The sequence below is a fragment of the Tupaia chinensis genome, unplaced genomic scaffold, assembly GCF_000334495.1.
Source record: "Tupaia chinensis unplaced genomic scaffold, TupChi_1.0 Scaffold000146_1, whole genome shotgun sequence".
In the NCBI taxonomy this organism is placed as follows: Eukaryota; Metazoa; Chordata; class Mammalia; order Scandentia; family Tupaiidae; genus Tupaia; species Tupaia belangeri.
The window spans coordinates 7,048,100-7,065,537 of NW_006159616.1; the positions used below are offsets into that span (position 1 = coordinate 7,048,100).

General features: G+C 53.3%; 1 protein-coding gene across 1 annotated transcript in view; it reads left to right on the forward strand.

Annotated features, from left to right (window-relative positions):
- Positions 1-17,438, forward strand: part of LOC102468403 (protein-arginine deiminase type-2) — a 56,569-nt gene that overhangs the window by 29,745 nt on the left and 9,386 nt on the right. Inside the window, 8 exon segments of the mRNA XM_006172262.1 lie at positions 299-424; positions 5,770-5,948; positions 7,854-7,957; positions 9,414-9,525; positions 10,665-10,772; positions 13,451-13,602; positions 16,588-16,732; positions 17,389-17,438. The exon segment at positions 17,389-17,438 is cut by the window's right edge and continues 1 nt beyond it. Of these exon segments, the coding sequence (XP_006172324.1) occupies positions 299-424; positions 5,770-5,948; positions 7,854-7,957; positions 9,414-9,525; positions 10,665-10,772; positions 13,451-13,602; positions 16,588-16,732; positions 17,389-17,438 (976 nt within the window).

Consider the following 17,438-nt stretch of genomic DNA (forward strand, 5'->3'; position numbering starts at 1 on the left):
ATTCCTGGTGCCGATGATGGCCACTGGTCTTGTTAACTCTGTGCTTTTCCGGTCGTTCCTGTAATACTCAGCTGGGGTTTTTTGCTCTGTTCTGTTTGGGTTTGGTTTTTTTTCCTGATCACAGAAGTCTGCGGGCTCTTCAAAAAGCTCATGGAAAATGTGTATTATGTGTAGATTTCAAATTTTTCCTCCAAAATTAACTGGTACTTTACTTCCAGTTTTCCACAAACTCTTTGAAGTTCCCCTTGCGCTCCTGGCAGGTCTCCGCCCTAACCTGCTGTGTGCGTCTGCCCCTCAGACCTCAAGGACATGTCCCAGATGGTCCTGCGAACCAAAGGCCCTGACCACCTGCCCGCTGGATACGAGATCGTCCTCTACATCTCCATGGCTGACTCGGACAAAGTGGGGGTGTTCTACGTGGAGAGTGAGTGACCCCAGCTCTGCCCAAGGCCACCACTCCCCTCCCATTAGCAGCTGTGCCGCCCACAGGGCAGGTGTCTGGAGAAGGCCAGGCATGGCTTCTGAGTAACTGTACCTGGAAGCTGTTGTCCAAAGCTGAGAGGTTCCAGGGGAAGCATCTGTGCCCCCCCACAGAGGGGTCTGCAGTGGCAGGGGGCTGCCAGGGGAAAGAGCTTCTGAGCTCCCCCTTTTCTGGGTCACGTCATGGTAACTGAGGCTTCTCCTGGTGCTCTTTGCTATCTCGGACTTCTAAAGCCCCCAACGATGCTGTAGACAACACCTTCCTCTTGAAGGTGACAGGACGTCCTGGCCCCTCCTATGTGGGCACCGTGTTCCGGCCATGGTGAAGGTGAAGCTGCCCCACCTTCTCGTTCTTGCCATGAATGTGCGTTGAGTCCTCTGGGTGCTGGGATCCTCAGAGTTGGGACCCCTTCTCTGAACATGACAGTCACACTCTGCCCTAGAGGAGCTGCCGACTAGTGAGGGAGACAAGGAGCACAGCTGGAGGAAGTGAAGTAGACCAAGTGCAGGATGGCAGGGCAGAGGCACTGCAGCTGCGTGGTCCAGAAAGGCCTCTCGGAGGAGGTGACATTGGAATTGAGAGTGAAATGACCCATGAGAAGGAGCTGGCTGTTCCTGAGCAGAGAGAATAATGCACGCCGAGTGTGGAGGGGGGCCAGTGTGGCGTGCTCGAGGAGTAGAAGGAAGTCCGGGGGGGCCTGTACCGGGAGTCAAGGCCGGCGAGCTGGGCCAGGGCCTGTCTGCGTGTTATTCTGAGTGCAGTGGAAAGCCGTTAGAGGGCTTGAAGTGAGGGACTGCTGAGATCTGATCTGCGCATTGAAGAACTCCCTCGGCAGCGCGCTCAGCTTTGCGGTGTGCCGTGGTGTAGGGGGCCTCTTTGTGCCTTGCTGTCAGGGTCCAGGACCCCTGGCCCACTCCTGCCGCCTCTGTGCAGGCCCACTAGAACCAGGCTATCACCACGAGGAATTGGTCCTGGGGGCCCTGGATTCTCACCTCAGGCACTGAGTTAGCCAGGATGGCAGGGGACAGTGGTCACCAGTGCCAGCCCTCCTCACCCACCCTGGGCCCTGGGCAGTGACCTCACACAGGTTGGAATGCCCCAGGAGTCAGGCTGGCTCCACCACCGCAGGGAGCCAGAGATGTTGATATTTGCCTGGTCCAAGCCAGGGTTGCCATGGGTACAGGCAGGCCCTCAACCTGGGCTGCTCAGCCTTGGCATTGCAACACGGGACCTGCTGCTCATAGCGATGCCCAGGCATTATCTAGAGGCTGCTTCTCGTTAACATGAGTGCACTTGGGTCTCTGTAGTCCTCTCCCTCCCCCTCACTTGCTATTCGAGATGGGTCCAGAGCAAGCAAGAATAGCTGTTGTCAAGTGCTTTGCAAGCGTTCCCCAGAGCCTGTCTTATTTGGGTGCCCATCCTGCAGGGACTGCATAACCGAGCCAGGGATGACAAGGAATATTCCCACCAAATGTGGAGCCCAACGAATACTCTGAGCCCCACACATGCACACAAGTGCACACACACACGCACACACACACATGTGCGTACATACGCGCACACACACACGCACACACACACACACACACACATGTGCATACACACACACACAAAGCCGTCATCTCCAGTGCGGTTTCCCTTTCTTCCATGCAAGCGTTTCAGAGTTTTGTCAAAATCCAAGCAGGGACAGGAATGCATTGTGTTACACAAATGTCCTGTGGCCTCTTGTGTCCAGTGGAAACAGACCAGCTGTCCCCAAGGGAGCTCTGGAATCAGGGAGGTTCAAATCCTGGGTCCTCGTCTGTGATGTGGTGTGGGCCCTAGCGAGAGTCCCCGTTGTCCCGCCTTAGGTAGGGATGCCACAAGGAACGTGTATCAGTGCTCGGCAGGGACTGGCATGTGGGAGGCCCTCCACAGAGAGCAGTCGGGGCTGATTATGGTGACTATTCATTATAGTGATTGGCGTGGACAGAAGTCTGCAGAGCTCATAGGAAGCGCCCAGTGACTCTGCTCCAACCTCGGATTCTGTCCGGAACCGCCAAAGCTGGGCCTCACCTCTTCCTTTAAGGATTCGGTGACCAATTTATCCCAGTTTGCCCAGGACTTTTCTGGTGCTAAGACTGGGAAAATCTCTCTTGCCAGGAAACTTCTTAATCCTAGGTAAAGCAAGACAGCTGGCCACACTAGCCAGGAGTCTCCTTGGGAGGTAGAATCGTTCCAAAGTGACTCAAGGGTTATGCCACACCATACCACACGTGGTTGACTAGGGCCAGCACGTGGGGTTGAGAGGTCAGGATGGCATGAGGACCACTCAATAGAGGGGCATTGTTGGTTTCTGCAGTGGGAGCCAGCCACTCGCAGGCAGGTCTGCACCAAGCAGGGGATGGAGGGCGGGAACAAGATGCTCCTTGGGACAATGGCCACATTGTTCCCACCAAGGAATCATCTGCCTGGAGCTAGCTCAGACTGCCAGGAAGGAACTCGGTAAAGAGAGATTTTGTGAATCAGGGGCTGTCTCAGGAGGGAGAAAGCTCTGCCTGCCACCTCCTGCACAGACCCATGCTCCAGCCCCAGGTCCCCATGGATTCCCCCTAGCTGTGCTAAGCTCTGGGAAAGCTTTGGAACGACCACTTCTGCAAGGACAGGCTGGCTTCTAGGCCTGACATCTTTCCCCTGAGGATTATTAACCTGCAGGCTGGATGGCCTAAGTGCCTGGGGAACCATTTAAAGACAGGGAGCATCCAGAGCTACCCCAACTGGGCAGTGAGTGCACGCTGTCATTTCTGGGTGAGCAGGGCTCACCTTCTCTTTTGGGCTGTGACAATTCCTTGGGACTGGCAGTGTCTCTGTATCTACCCACCTCATTTCTTAGACCCATCAAAAGAAGGGTGATGCAAGACACTGTTTCTTTGCCTCCTATTCAGAAGCCATTCAATGAAAAGGTCAGGAGTTCTACAATAAGGGGCCTGCTGATTCACCGTTGGAACCCACAGGTTCCAGCTGTGTTATGGATGGTTACCATGACAACCAAGGGTATTGACCTTACTGGTGCTGGGGCTAGGTATTATTACCCCACCTGGCAGTGGGGTAAACTGAGGCGTGGGAGGTGAAGTGAATTCCCTGAGGTTTGTAGATTGGTTTCCCTGACACTGGAAGTCATAACCACTATAGCAACTGCCTTGAATGAGATCTGTAAGTGGGCTCTAGGTGGGGACATTGGCCTAAGGGAGGAGCCATCCCAGCCCCTACTTTGTGGGTCATCTGTTCATTTCAGAAGTATTTTTGGTTTTGTTTTTATTTTCCCAGGGGCAATGCCCACACTGCAATCTCTTCTCCTCCATTCTCCTTGGGCACACACACACAAACACACACACAGTGATTTTCAAGTCACTGGGTTTGAGACTCAAACCACTCTTCAGCCATGTGGAATCAACCTTTGCGCCACCTGCTGGACCCTCTTTTTTTTTTCTTTTTTTGGAGAGGTTTTTGCTATAGGGCACGTGCACTCACTAGAAAGATAGAGACAGAGGGACAGAAAGCGAGAAATCACCCCCCGAGCGGGATGGCCACACCATAATCCCTTCTCCATTCTCCTCTCAGGATCTTGGGCACGCACATACACGCGCCCAGGGTGAGTTTAAGTTACCAGGTCCAGGACTCGAACCACAGTCCACTACATGGGAGTCCAGCAAATAGCCATTATGCTAACTGCTGGTCCCATGGCCCCTCATTTCTCAAGTTTTAATCAAACATCTGGCTTGTGCCAGGACTGTCCTGGTTAATATGTTCTGATCCTTGGGCAACTGGTCATTAACCGTTATTGTTGTTGAAAGTACTAGGCTGAGCCTGATTCTGCCCTTCCAGCGCTGCGGGGCATAAAGAAACTGCTGCCGGAACTGCGTAGGGCCCTATCTCCATGCCTTTGCCAACGCAAGTATCTCCTCCTCCCACACCACCATCTCCACTGCCTCACAAAGGCATCTCACAGGCTCCTCTGCCCAAAGGCCTCCTACCCTGCTCCCCCCCACAACTCACCCAAGTAACCAGACAAGATCTCCTCACCCTTAGCTCTGCTATGACGCCTCCACTGCTCTACCCTGCCATCGGCTGAGCACTGCTCTCGGGGAAATGCTGTGGCGTGTTGCCCATCTCTGACTCCTCCATGGTCCATACCGGACACAGAGGAGCCATTCCCTCCATGTGCTCTGAATCAGCCTGAAAATTCCCCGTGACCTCTCCTGCAGGGAGTGGTATGGGAGCCACTGGCGCATTCAGTCAGCATTTGTTACACCTGATCACATGTCAAGCCGGCCTGTCTCAGGGCATGTGTGTATAGAAAGGCTGTGATGGTGGGACCAGCAGGTGGCGTAGTGGTTGAGGCACTGGACATTCCCACATGGCCAACCATGGTTCAAGTCCTGGACTTGGCCTGCTTTCTCACTTCCTCTCTGTCTCTCTCTCTCTCTCTGTCTCTCTGGTCAATTTAAAATAAATGAATGAATAAATAAAATTAAATACATAATTCTTAAAAAAAAAAAAAAAAGTAAAAGAAAGGCTGTGATGGGAAGGGCAGGGGGCTGAGAAGCCCCAAACAGGGCACTAGCTGGTCCTTGGGGGGATCTGGGCAGGCTTCTCACAAGCGATACAGACCAAGACCTGACAGAAGGACGCCACTGCTACTGTTCCTTCAGAGGGAACAGCCCTGAGATGAGGGAGGTCTCAGGGGGAAACCTGCCTTTCTCCCAGCCATGAAAATGACAGTGAGAGACCCAGGCTCTGTCTGCAACAACACGGCTTCTGTCGTACAGAAGGGCACTTGGAGTACAGATAGGCACATTTGTGTTTTAATCTGTAAGAGGGAGTGAGGGCGCGGGACTCCGGATTAAACAGGTATCTGAGTCCCAGCTCAGCCACTTACCAGCTCTGTGACTGTGGACAAGCCGTGTCCTTTCTGAGACTCAGTATCCTCCTCTGTGAAATGCGGACAGTAATGGCCTTCCCCGGTGCCACCAGCCGCTCAGTTGTCGTCTGTCCTCTTGTCTGTGCCACTGGTGAGAGCTCATCTCATAGACGAGGAAACCAGCTCCAGAGAGGGCGTCCGGCTCAGTGCCACACGGCTAGCCCACAGCAGTGCTGAGACGGTGACACGCACCACCCCTGTGGCCGCCTCTGCTTGTGCTTTTCTCTGCGCCCAGAGGACAAGCCCCTCTGCCCCTTGTGCCCTCCGTGCCCCCTCCACCACCCTCTCCCTGAGGGGCAGGGCCTGAGGTCGGTCCTTTGTGCTCCAGACCCGTTCTTCGGCCAGCGCTACATCCACATCTTGGGCCGGCAGAAGCTCTACCACGTGGTCAAGTACACGGGAGGCTCCGCGGAGCTGCTGTTCTTCGTGGAAGGTCTCCGCTTCCCCGACGAGAGCTTCTCGGGCCTGGTCTCCATCCACGTCAGCCTGCTAGAGTACATGGCCGAGGTGAGGGCTCAGGACTCCGCCATGAGGGTCTGCTCCAGGGTCCCGTCTATTAGAGGGCCACTCCCAGGAGCCCACTCCAGGCTCCACTCCCCCAAAGCACGCAGGGGCCATCCAGGCTTAGAGACCTATTGAGCTGTCGGAAAAGTCATGACACGTCTTTGTATAGAAGAACGTAAAAAAATACGTGATGACTTTTCCCACAAGCCTCGACCTCCCACAGCCCATGTGTGTCTGCCTGTGTCCCCTGTGCTAGGATCCTGGGGTCCTCCGTATTGCACCTGCTCCCAGGAATTCCCTGAGGGCAGTGCTTTCTGACACCCTCCATGCCTGAGCTGGTCTGCCCTCCTCCCTGCAGTAGTGGGGTGCTCTAACTGGGCCATGAGGTTTACTGTCTACCTACTGTGTGTACCCCGTTCTTCCAGCCACAGACTGAGCCCTCCCCCACTGGGGTTATACCAGCTCTGCCCCAGGCCTGTGGCCAGACGTCTCAGCCAGCTCAGCCAGCTCTAGGGACGTTTTGAGGAGGGGAGCCCCTGACGGTCTAGGGGCTAGAGAAGCACTCACTTGGGTGTGGCCTGCTGGTGAGGGCTCTCACCTCAAAGACCCCAGCCCTCGGGAAGAGGAGGGGACCTGGCTGCTGTCTCAGACACAGGAGCCCCTCCCCGTCCTCACCCCCACCACTCTGAAGCAGAACTCACTGGCTCTGCAGATGGGCAAGGCTGGGTCTAGCTGAGGTTTATGAAAACGGGTTCTGGAACCAAACTGTCCGGCTGCAAACCCTGGTCAGCTACCACGCAGTACTGGGCGTTCGCCTCCCTGTGCCTTAGTTTCCCCACCAGTTAAACAGAAAAGCGCGAACACATCTGCTGCCTGGTGCCGTGAGCACCTGAACTGGCAAAGCGCTCACCCACACACCCCTCACACTCCCTGGGCAGTGGTAAAGGCGGAAGGGGCAAAGCCAGCAGGATAGGGAGGAATGGGGCCTCTGATTTCACCAGGCCCAGAGCAGCCGGGCTCCTGGATCTCGCAGACAGCCCCACCCCCACCCCCAACAGCGATCACCCGCAGGGCAGAAAAGGCAGGCAGGGCAGGAGGGGCAAACTGCGCCACGGTCCGCCCCCACTCTCCCCACCGAGGGAGGGGCCTTTCCTATTACTTTCCAAATCCAGCCACACAAGGGAGCCCTGGAATCATATCCCATAGCCCTCAGGTTCAGGCAAGCTGCTTAAATGTTCCTCAAAGAACTGTCCAGACGTGGTAAAGTTGCCCCAACCAGTGCTAAATGCTCTTCATAGGGAAGGGAAGGTGCCCAGTGCAAACAGAGGAAGGCACAGGGCTCGCTCAGCCATCACGTGGGCTGATTTCAGGACGAAACTTGGATGGGGAAGACCAGACACGGTTAAGAGTGTGGACTCAGCAGGCAGACCACCTGGGTGTAAATCCAGTTTCCATCACTGACTAACCAGGTGACCTTGGGCGGCTACTTAACTATTCTGTGCCCTGGTTTCGCCACCTGAAAAGTGAGGGCTGTCACTGCTCCCACCCGCTGGGGTTGTAGGCAGAAATGAAGAGCGGGTGCAGGACCTGCCTTATAAGTGCTCGCTACTTACACGGCGTACTCAGTGGCCCACTGTGGAGGGCAGGCGTGAGAAGCTTCTGACAAGACTTTCTTTCCTTTTTTTTTTTTTTTAATAATTATTTATTTATTTTATTATTACTACTTTTTTTTTATTTGCTATAGGTCACATGTATTCACTAGAGAGAGACGGAGAGAGAGAGGGAAAGTGAGAAAGCAAGCTGCCAGGTCTGAGCCTCAAACCACAGTCGGCCACGTGGGAGTCCGTCTTAACTACCACACCCCTGTTGGCCCCCTAATGAGACTTTGATTCCCTCCCCTGTGCCCAGGAGATCCCCCTGACGCCCATCTTCACGGACACCGTGATATTCCGGATTGCCCCATGGATCATGACCCCCAACATCCTGCCTCCGGTGTCGGTGTTTGTCTGCTGGTAAGAGGCCGCAGCCTGGGAGACCAGAGCTGGGCTCTGGGGTCAGATGGACATGGCTCTGTCACTTCGTAGTATGTGACACTGAGCAACTCAATGGGCCTCTTGGTGGCTCAGTGTCTGAAATGTCCACATCACAGAGTGGCCAGAAGGATGAAGTGGGCTGAAGCAGGTAATGCATTTCTCCTTGCACAGAGTGTGCTGTGCTGTTACAGTAACAGCTCTGGTGTCTTCTCTAATGGTGGCCCTTCGCAGTCAGGACCCTCCTGTGCAGTGGACAGTCAGCTCATTTCATTCATGAAGCAAATTTTTTTTTTTTTTGGAGAGGTTTTTGCTACAGGGCGCGTGCGCTCGCCAGACAGACAGAGAGAGACAGAGAGACAGAAAGTGAGAAATCACCCCCCAGGGGGGTGGTCACGCCACAATCCCTTCTCCTCCATTCTCCTCTTGGGATCTTGGGCATGCACACACACGCGTCCAGTGTGAGTTTTAAGCCACCGGGTCCGGGACGCAAACCGCGGTCGACTACGTGGGAGTTCAGCGACATAGCCATTACGCTAACTGCTGGTTCCCGATGAAGCAAATTTTTATTGAGCACCTAGTACATGCTTGGCTAGCCACAGCAAGATGGGAAGCGAGGGAAGAGGTGTCTACAGGTAGGTAGCGCGTGGGTAGCAGATACCATGGGAGGAGCCCCGGGGCTTCAGGCCCACCCTGTCTTTCCACCAGGCCTGGCTCTCCTTTTGGTAATTTGGGCAGTCAGAGATGTAAAGCAGGCTGGCAGGTGGGAGTGGGAGGTACCTCCTCACTTTGCTTGTTCCTGGCCTTGGCCAGCCTCACGGGAAAGGGTGGGTTGGCTTTGCCCTTGATTCCAGCAGCCTGTACAGTGGGGCTAGAACAGACGAGCCTCATCTGCCCACCGTGGCCCACCGTGGCGCAGAGGAGCGAGCCATGCAAAGGAACCCTGGAATCATGCTTCAATTTCCCTCAGGTTCCAAGCAAGCTGCTTGAACCATTCTTTTTATTTATTTATTTTTATTTTCTTTTATTTTTGCTTTTTCCTTTTTTTAATTTGCCAGCGGGTAGGTATGCTTAATGGAGAGAGATGAAGAGGGAGAAGGAGAGACAAAGAGAGGAAAGTGAGAAAGCACCCCTTGGGGAGTGATCACCCCTCAATCCCTTCTCCTCCACTTCTGCCCTTTGGGATGCGGGGATTTTGCACACACACACCCAGCACGTTTTTCCAAGCAGCCAAACTGGAACTCAAATCTCATGGTCAGCCGTATGGAATCCAGCCACCTTAACCAAGAGCCATGGGCTGGCCTGGATAATTCTTTAAAGCAAAGATCAGTCCAGCCCAAGCGAAACTGTTGTGACCAGCTTGGGTGGTGCCCTTGTCCCTTCCTCCTCACCCTCCCTCCCTTCTCACCCTTCCTACCCCTCTTCCCCAACTTCTCAGCATGAAGGACAATTACCTGTTCCTGAAAGAGGTGAAGAACCTGGTGGAGAAAACCAACTGCGAACTGAAGGTCTGCTTCCAGTACATGAACCGGGGCGACCGCTGGATCCAGGTGAGTCCCAGGTGGGCAGCGCAGGGCTCAGTGATGGGAGGCTTCATGTCATGCCCTGGCACCCTGCAGCTCCAGGCACAGCGACTCTCCACCAGCTCATCCCAGCACATGTTCACAAAAACCCAGAGGTGCCAGGCAGTTCACGGCAGTGTTGCTCCTTGCAATGACAAAGGTGGTAAAACAACCCGAGTGCCCCTCCACAGGGACCGGGCAGCCGCTGTGTCACAGAGCACTGCACAACCAATGGGAAGAATGGCCAGTGCAGACTGTGCTTCGAGTTCAGTTGTTTTTTTGTTTTTTGGAGAGGTTTTTTTTTACTATGGGGCATGTGGCTCACCAGAAAGACAGAGAGAGACAGGGAGATAGAAAGCGAGAAATCACCCCCAGGGGGTATGGCCAAGCTGCAATCCCTTCTCCTCCATTCTCCTCTCAGGATTTTGGGCACACACGCACATGTGCCAGGTGTGAGTTTAAGCCACCGGGTCCGGGACTCGAACCGTGGTTGGCTACATAGGAGTTCAGCGACATAACCACTATACTAACTGCTGGTCCCCCAAGTTCAGTTGTTAATGGGAGGAAAATATATTCAAGATGCCGCCATTTATGTGTTTTAAAAGTGGGTCAATAGGGGCCAGCGGGTGGCATAGTGGTTAAGGCACTGGACTCCCATGTGGTCAACCATGATTCGAGTCCCATACCTGGCAGCTTGAAACTTATGCCGGGTACATGTGCGTGCATGCCCACAATCCTGAGATGAGAATGGAGGAGGAGATTGCAGCATGGCCCTCCCCCTCGAGGGGTGATTTCTCACTTTTTATCTCTCTGTATCTCTCTGTCTCTCTGGTGAGCACATGTACCCTAATAGCAAAAATCTTCAAAACAAAAAAAGGAAAAAGAGGAGTCAATATCAGTAAAAAGCACGCTTGTGGTGTGCAGAGACTGCATGGAAGATAGGCTGCCATTGTTTTCCTGTGGGGAGTAGAACGAGGGAGCAGGGACAGGGTTCAAGGGAGACTGTGCACTTTCATGCCCATGTGCACAAATGGCCTGTCTGTCCCCAGGCCCCTGCCCCACTCCTCAGGCTGACTGCTCCTGCTGGCATCTCCTAGGCCCACCTGACGCTCTCCTTGTCCCCACAGGATGAAATTGAGTTTGGCTACATCGAGGCGCCCCACAAAGGCTTCCCCGTGGTCCTGGACTCCCCCCGAGATGGAAACCTGAAGGATTTCCCCATAAAGCAGCTCCTGGTGAGACGCTGAGGGCAACAGGGAGTGATACTGGGGCTTCTCATAGGACGGGGTGGTCGGGAGGCCCTGGACAGCCCTGGCGAATCTGTCTGTGGCCCAGAGCTCCTGTGTTCCCATCCACAAAACGCAGCAGTTGGACAGCAGGTCTAAGATCTCCTGCTCTGATAACTAGTGCTTTTCCCAAACACAGAGAGCTTTCTTGTAGAAAATGGGAAATGCGGGATACAGGGCAAGATCCAGCTCCAGAGGCCAGACCCCTGCTGCTGCTCCAGCTTGAAGCAGAGTAAGTTTCAAAGAGGAAAAGTGTAGCTATGCAATCGTCAGATCATGGGCTCAGCTTCAGAGCTTGTCAGGACCTCGAGGCTGTGGTTTTCAGCACATGTGATTTTTTTTTTTAAGTTTTTGCTATAGGGTACATCTGGAGAGAGAGATGGGGGGGGTGAGAAATCACTCCCCAGGCAGGTGCCACTCTGCAACCCCTTCTGCTCCATTCTCTTCTTGGGATTTTTGGCACGCGTGCAAATGCACCTGGCATGTTTTCTAAGTCGCTGGGTCTGGGACTCAAAATGAACCCTTGGCCATGTGGGATGCAGACACCTTCACCCCCAGGACACCTGGCTGGCCCAGCACATGTGATTCTTTTTTAAAAGCAATTAGACTCGCTCAATTCAGAGGCCATTATCACTTCCCTTTTATGACTCCAACAGCCTGCCATGACGGCAGAACAGAAGTCAGTCTCTCGTCCTCACGCTTCCATCCTGAGCAGGCTGGGACAGGCTCAGACAGAGCATGAGACAGAGAATGGGGTAGATTTGGGGCTTCCCTAAGGCACACACAGGAGAGACGTCGGGGCTGCTCAGAAACAGCCCTTTGCCAGGTCACACCTGCTTCTTGTGCACATCGGCTAACCTACTCCCCTCACAGGGAGGTGACAGACACTGAAAGGTCAGACCTTCCCGGCCTCTAGTTCTAATTCCACCTCTTAGCAGTAACGTGACCTCGAACAAGCAGCGACTTCTGTGAGACTCTGCTTGCTCATCTACGAGAGGGATAAAAATGGTCCCACAGAACTGTGGTGGGTTAAGTGCACACAAGGCACCGGTGCTATGCCTCCAGCAGTGGCCACTATTGGCCGTCGTCGTGGCCATCATTCCATAGCCCTGGGCACTGTCCTGGGTGAGCCTGCTGCCCGCTTCCCAGCACCTGAGGCAGTATCAGACTGGCCACCAGCAGCTCCCATGGCAGAAGAAGCGAGGGCTTCCAGATCCTGCCCTCCCTCTTCCCCGCTCACCACCTGCCTTCTGTGCTCCAGGCTGGCCTGGTGCCAAGGCCCCGGGCTGCATTGTTCCTCAGAGGCCTGGGCCAGGCCTGGCTTTGTGCTACGTGCCTGGCGCCTGTGTGATGCTGCAAAGCCCCAGCTGCCCCAGCCTCCAGCGAGCTCTCAAAGTGCCAGCTGGGGCCCTAGGCGAGAAAGCGCTAAGCTGCAGCCATCCACCCCCGGGCATGGCTGTCCCTTGAGCCATTCAGCTGGGTCAGGGCAAGCCACATCCTCCCACACCATGGTTTTTGTGCTTTATTTTGTTTTGTTTTAACAAGGATTTTTGTCAGTCAAGTTTAGTCCCAGCCCTAGTGTAAGCTCCCAGAAAATGTCCCGACTTTTTTGCCAAAAAAAATCATGAAATAACCGTACATTTCAGGAGCCCAGTAGGGTTATATATTGAGTGTCAACTCCAGTTTGTTGGCCTCGATGCGAAGAAGGATTCCGAGGCTACTTCTCAGCTCGGTGGGCAAGTAGTTAGTTGGGAATAGGCTGGGGTGGCATGTGTATTCCATGTCTGCCAGTCCGGCATGTATTGGTCAGTTTTCACTCAGTAAGGCTGCAGTAACAAACAATCCCCAGGTCACAGTGGCCGAAAACAGCAAAAGGTCTGTTTCCATGTCAGCTGCTGGTGGGTCACCTGCAACTCTGCATCCTCTTCGCTTCTTTGTTTTAGAGCCCAGCTGCAGGACTAGCCCCAGTCTGGGAAATGTCCTCCTAGCACAGAGACATGAAAAGAGAGTTGACAGACCCACATAATGGCCCTTAGGGCTTCTGCTCTTAACTGGCGAGTATCCCTTCTGCTTACATTTTATTGGCCAAAGCAAGTCATGTGACCAAGTCTGACACTGGGCAGGGAGATTCCAGAAGTCGCACAATGTGAGTTGGACCCAAAATCCTCTTACTGGAAAGGGGGTGGTAAATCTCTGGAAGTGGATTGCAACGTACCACCCTGCCTCAGGGCACCTAATCCCATACCTGTTTTACAGACGGGAAACCTGAGGGAAATTCAAAGATGACAGGAGAGCCCCCGTAGCACAAAATAAAGACCAACCCTGAAATCGCCAACATATACCTGTGTTTTGGAAAATAAAGGCACACACAGAGATCCAGATGCACACGTGTGCGCACACTCACGCTCAGACACATCCTCACACTCACACCAGGATGCCCACAGTCCCAGCCTCCCCAGGCTCAGGCCCCTTCTCTCTGGTGGAAATAAGAAAACCACGGACAAGCCCCTGGAGACCGTGTTCCCAGTGCCAGAACACAGGTGCCACAGGCTCCTCAGAGAGTGGCTGGCTTGAGCGCTGAGAACTCCTGGCTGCAGAAGACTGACAGGTGTGTGCCCTCTGCCTAGGGCCCAGATTTTGGCTACGTGACCCGGAAGCCCCTCTATGAGCCCGTCACCAGCCTGGATTCCTTTGGGAACCTGGAAGTCAGTCCCCCTGTGACCGTGAATGGCAAGACGTACCCCCTTGGCCGGATCCTCATTGGGAGCAGCTTTCCTCTGTAAGAGAAGCCCGGGGGGCGGGGGGCCTGAGTGGGGAGGGCACTGTTTCTCTCTAGGGGACACAGAGGGAGTAACTGGGAGAATGAACCTCTCCCACCACTCTTTACTAATACAATCCTCTGTATCCATGGGTTCCACATCTGTGGATTCAACTGATCACAGGTTGACATTATTTAAAAAAAAAAAAAAAGTGTTTGCATCTATAGTAAACATATACTTTTTCCTTATAATTATAATAACTACTACTTGCGCAGTATTTATATTGTATTAGGTGTTATTGGTTAAGTATCCCTATCCCAAATACTTGGGACAGAGGTGTTTCAGATTTCATTTTTTTTTTTTGGATTTTGGAATAGCTGCATATACTTGAGATATCTTGGGATGGGAACCAAGTATAAACATAAAATTCATTTATGTTTCATTATGCCTTATACACAGAACCTAAAGGTAATTTTATATTTTTTTTTTGAGAAAGAGAGATTTTTGCTATAGGGCATGTGCACTCACTGGAGAGACAGAGAGACAGAAAGCAAGAAATTACCCCGCAGGAGGTATGGCCATGCTGCAATCCCTTCTCCTTCATTCTCCTCTCAGGATTCTGGGTATGTACACATGTGCACCCAGCGTGAGTTTTAAATGGCCAGGTCCGGGACTCAAACTACGGTCGACTACGTGGGAGTCCAGCAACGTAACCATTACACCATCTGCTGGTCCTAGTTTATACACATTTTAAAATGTGATATAAAATGTGTTGCATGAAGTCAGGTGTGCAATTTTTCATTTATGGGGTGATGTCAATGCTCAAAAAGTTCTGAGTTTTGGAGCATTTCCAATTTTGAATTTTCGGATTAGTGATGCTCAGCCTGTGTAAGAATCTAGAGATGACTGAAAGCACACAGGAGGTGCATAGCTTATGCACAGATACTCTGCCCCTTCATGTAAGGAGCTTGTGCCTCACAGCATCTGGTACCTACTCGAGGTTGGGACACTTGGAACCAGTCTCCTGCAGACACCAAGCGACAACTGTATACAGACCCTCTTGGAAAGAAAACCAAGTGACGCATCTCAGTATGAATTAGCGTCTAATATATAATTGCATGGATAACTCTCTTCCCCAGTGGGAGAGTTATAATGAGATTAGAAGCTGGGGGGAAGGCACAGAGGAGTCCAGGGAAGGATTGCCAGCAGAGGCTGAGTGGGAGCCTCCCAGAATCCGCGGAGGGGCCTATACACAAAAGAGACATGAGAAGGCGTGGCCCTGCCCAGAACCTTGAGTGCCTGGATCCCTGGCTTCTCCGTGACGCCCACTCCCCGCCCAGGTAACCCACCAGCCAGGGAAAAGGCAAATTCTCCCTTGGTCAGGGCAGATGCTGAGGAGAGAGCTACCTCAGGGTGTCACTTCACAGAAGGGCTGCCAGGAACCTACACGTGCGAGACCAGCCAGGATTGGGGCATCAAGTCCCTCTGAGCCACATGGGACGCTCTCCCTTCTGGGAGAAGGCCGTTGGCACCGGCAGTGCCATTCGCCCACCTAGCCCTCCTCCACTCTGTCATCATGCATCCTTCCAGCAGCTCTTTCCAGAGCACCAGCCCTGTGTAAGGCAGGGGGTCCCAAACATGAAACCCAGCCCCTGCCTTCAAGGAGAGGGTGGAGGTCAGGAACAGGTGTGAGTGGGGTGTACAGTGATAGAGAAGCATGGGGATCGGGGGAGGGCGTGGCTGAGAGTCCAGGGAGGGCTTCGTAAAGACAAATACTGACTCAGGACCTGCTCCGTGCCAGGCACTGTCCTGGGCTCCAGGCACAGCAAGTCCCAGCTCTCGGGGAAGTCATGCCAGGGTAAGCAGAGTGCAGAAAAGAAACATGGAGCAGGTAAAGAAGTAATTCTGGATGCTGACGAGTGCAATGAAGACACAGCGGCGTAACACGATAGAGTTACAGGGGCAGGGATACTGGAGCTCTTGCAGTTTTGAGGAAGTGACTTTGGAGTTTGACTTTGATGCTGGGAAAGAGGCGGCCATCAGAAGATGGAGAAGAGCATTCCAAACACACGGGACTGCAAGGCAAAGCCCTAGAGAGGTAAGCTTAGCAGGGGCAAAGAGAATGAGGAACAGATGGAGGAGAGATAGAGAGCAAGACAGGGCCCATATCAGAGAGGGATTGCTGACCTTGAGTTAAATTCTAAAAATAATAGACTGAATACCTTGGAAAGTCTAGAAGTCAGCAAGGGCTTCCTGGAGAAGGAGTCTCTTGAACTGATTAAAGATTAAAGGGAGGCCAACCAGTGGTAAGGTGGTTTAGGCAGCTGGATCCCAAATGGCCGACTGCATGATTCAAGTCCTGGATCTGGTAGCTGGAAAACACACTAGCACATATGTGTGCATGCCCCAAATCCCAATCCCAAGAAGAGAATGGAAGAGAAGGGATTGTAACAGTGTCATGTTCCCAGGAAGCTTTCTCTCTCTCTTCTCTCTCCTCTCTTCTCTCTTCTCTCTCTCTCTCTTTCTCTCTCTCCCCACTCCCTCCCAGCAAGCATATGTGCCCTACAACAAAATTAAGAAACAAACAACAAAAAAAAAAAATTAAAGTGAGCAGAAGTGGATGTGGCAATGAGGCACATGGGCTAGGGCAGATTCTGGAGCTGCCCCTGCGGCCTAGCCCCCTCCAGCGTTCCAGACGGTCCCTGTGCAAAGAAGGTGGCCTCCTCATACCCACTGGCACCCTCGGGGGCTAAAGGCTGGGCTTCATGCCCTTCACACAGGCCATGGCTGCAGCTGACACCTCCTTCTCTCCTCCTGGACTCAAACACCTTCCTGACTGCACCAGGATCTCTTCCTGGCTCAGGCTCCTTCCTATGACTTCTCTGGTGACGTCACCCTGGGTTCAGGCTGGGTTCCCAAGGCTGAACTCCTCCTGCAGGCCCTGTGGTGAGGCAGGCACTGTGGGCAACCTTATGAAGGGCTGCCTCCTCTCAACTCTGTCCCAGGTCTGGCGGTCGGAGGATGACCAAGGTGGTGCGCGACTTCCTGCAGGCCCAGCAGGTGCAGGCCCCCGTGGAGCTGTACTCGGACTGGCTGACGGTGGGCCACGTGGACGAGTTCATGACCTTCGCTCCCATCCCAGGCACAAAGGTGAGCTACCTCCGGCTGGGGTCAGTCCTTGCCCATAGCAGGCAGGATCTGGAGGAAACAGCATAGCAGAAGGAGGAAGGAGGCTGAGGCTGGTTTGCATGTTGTTGCTGGAGCAGGCAAACTTTTAGCCGATAAACCCAAAATGTTAGCATTTCCACATGTAATCAATATAAAAATTATTCTTTTTCTCAAATGATTATCTTCGAAATCCGGTGCACATTTGACTTCACAGCACCTCTGCATTTAGACCAGCCACAAGCCCCGTGTTCTATAGTCGCACGGGACAAGGGGCTTCTCCGTTGTCCATCACACTCCAGAGAGGATGTGTGAGCTCGCAGCTCTGGAAAGAGGCTTTCATTTTCTGACATGAGATTCATGGCTGCAACTCCACACCCTGGAAAGTCTGTGCAAATGGCCTGCCCTCTTAGCAACTCGGAGTTCTTTGACGCTGTCCAAGGCCATGTTTCATTCTGAGCTTTGACCTGTGATGTTGCCCGGGGGAGAAAGAGTGCAAAATAATCTTTTGAAACAGAGGAAACCGTTCTGGGCAGCCTTGGCCACTCAGCAGGGGAGGCCGAGGTGACGCGTAGAGAGGCTCTGGGTCCTCAGGACAAGGACTCCGTCTTGCTGACATCGTCCTGCTGGACTCTTTGCAGCAGTTCCGGCTGCTCATGGCCAGCACCTCGGCCTGCTACAAGCTCTTCCG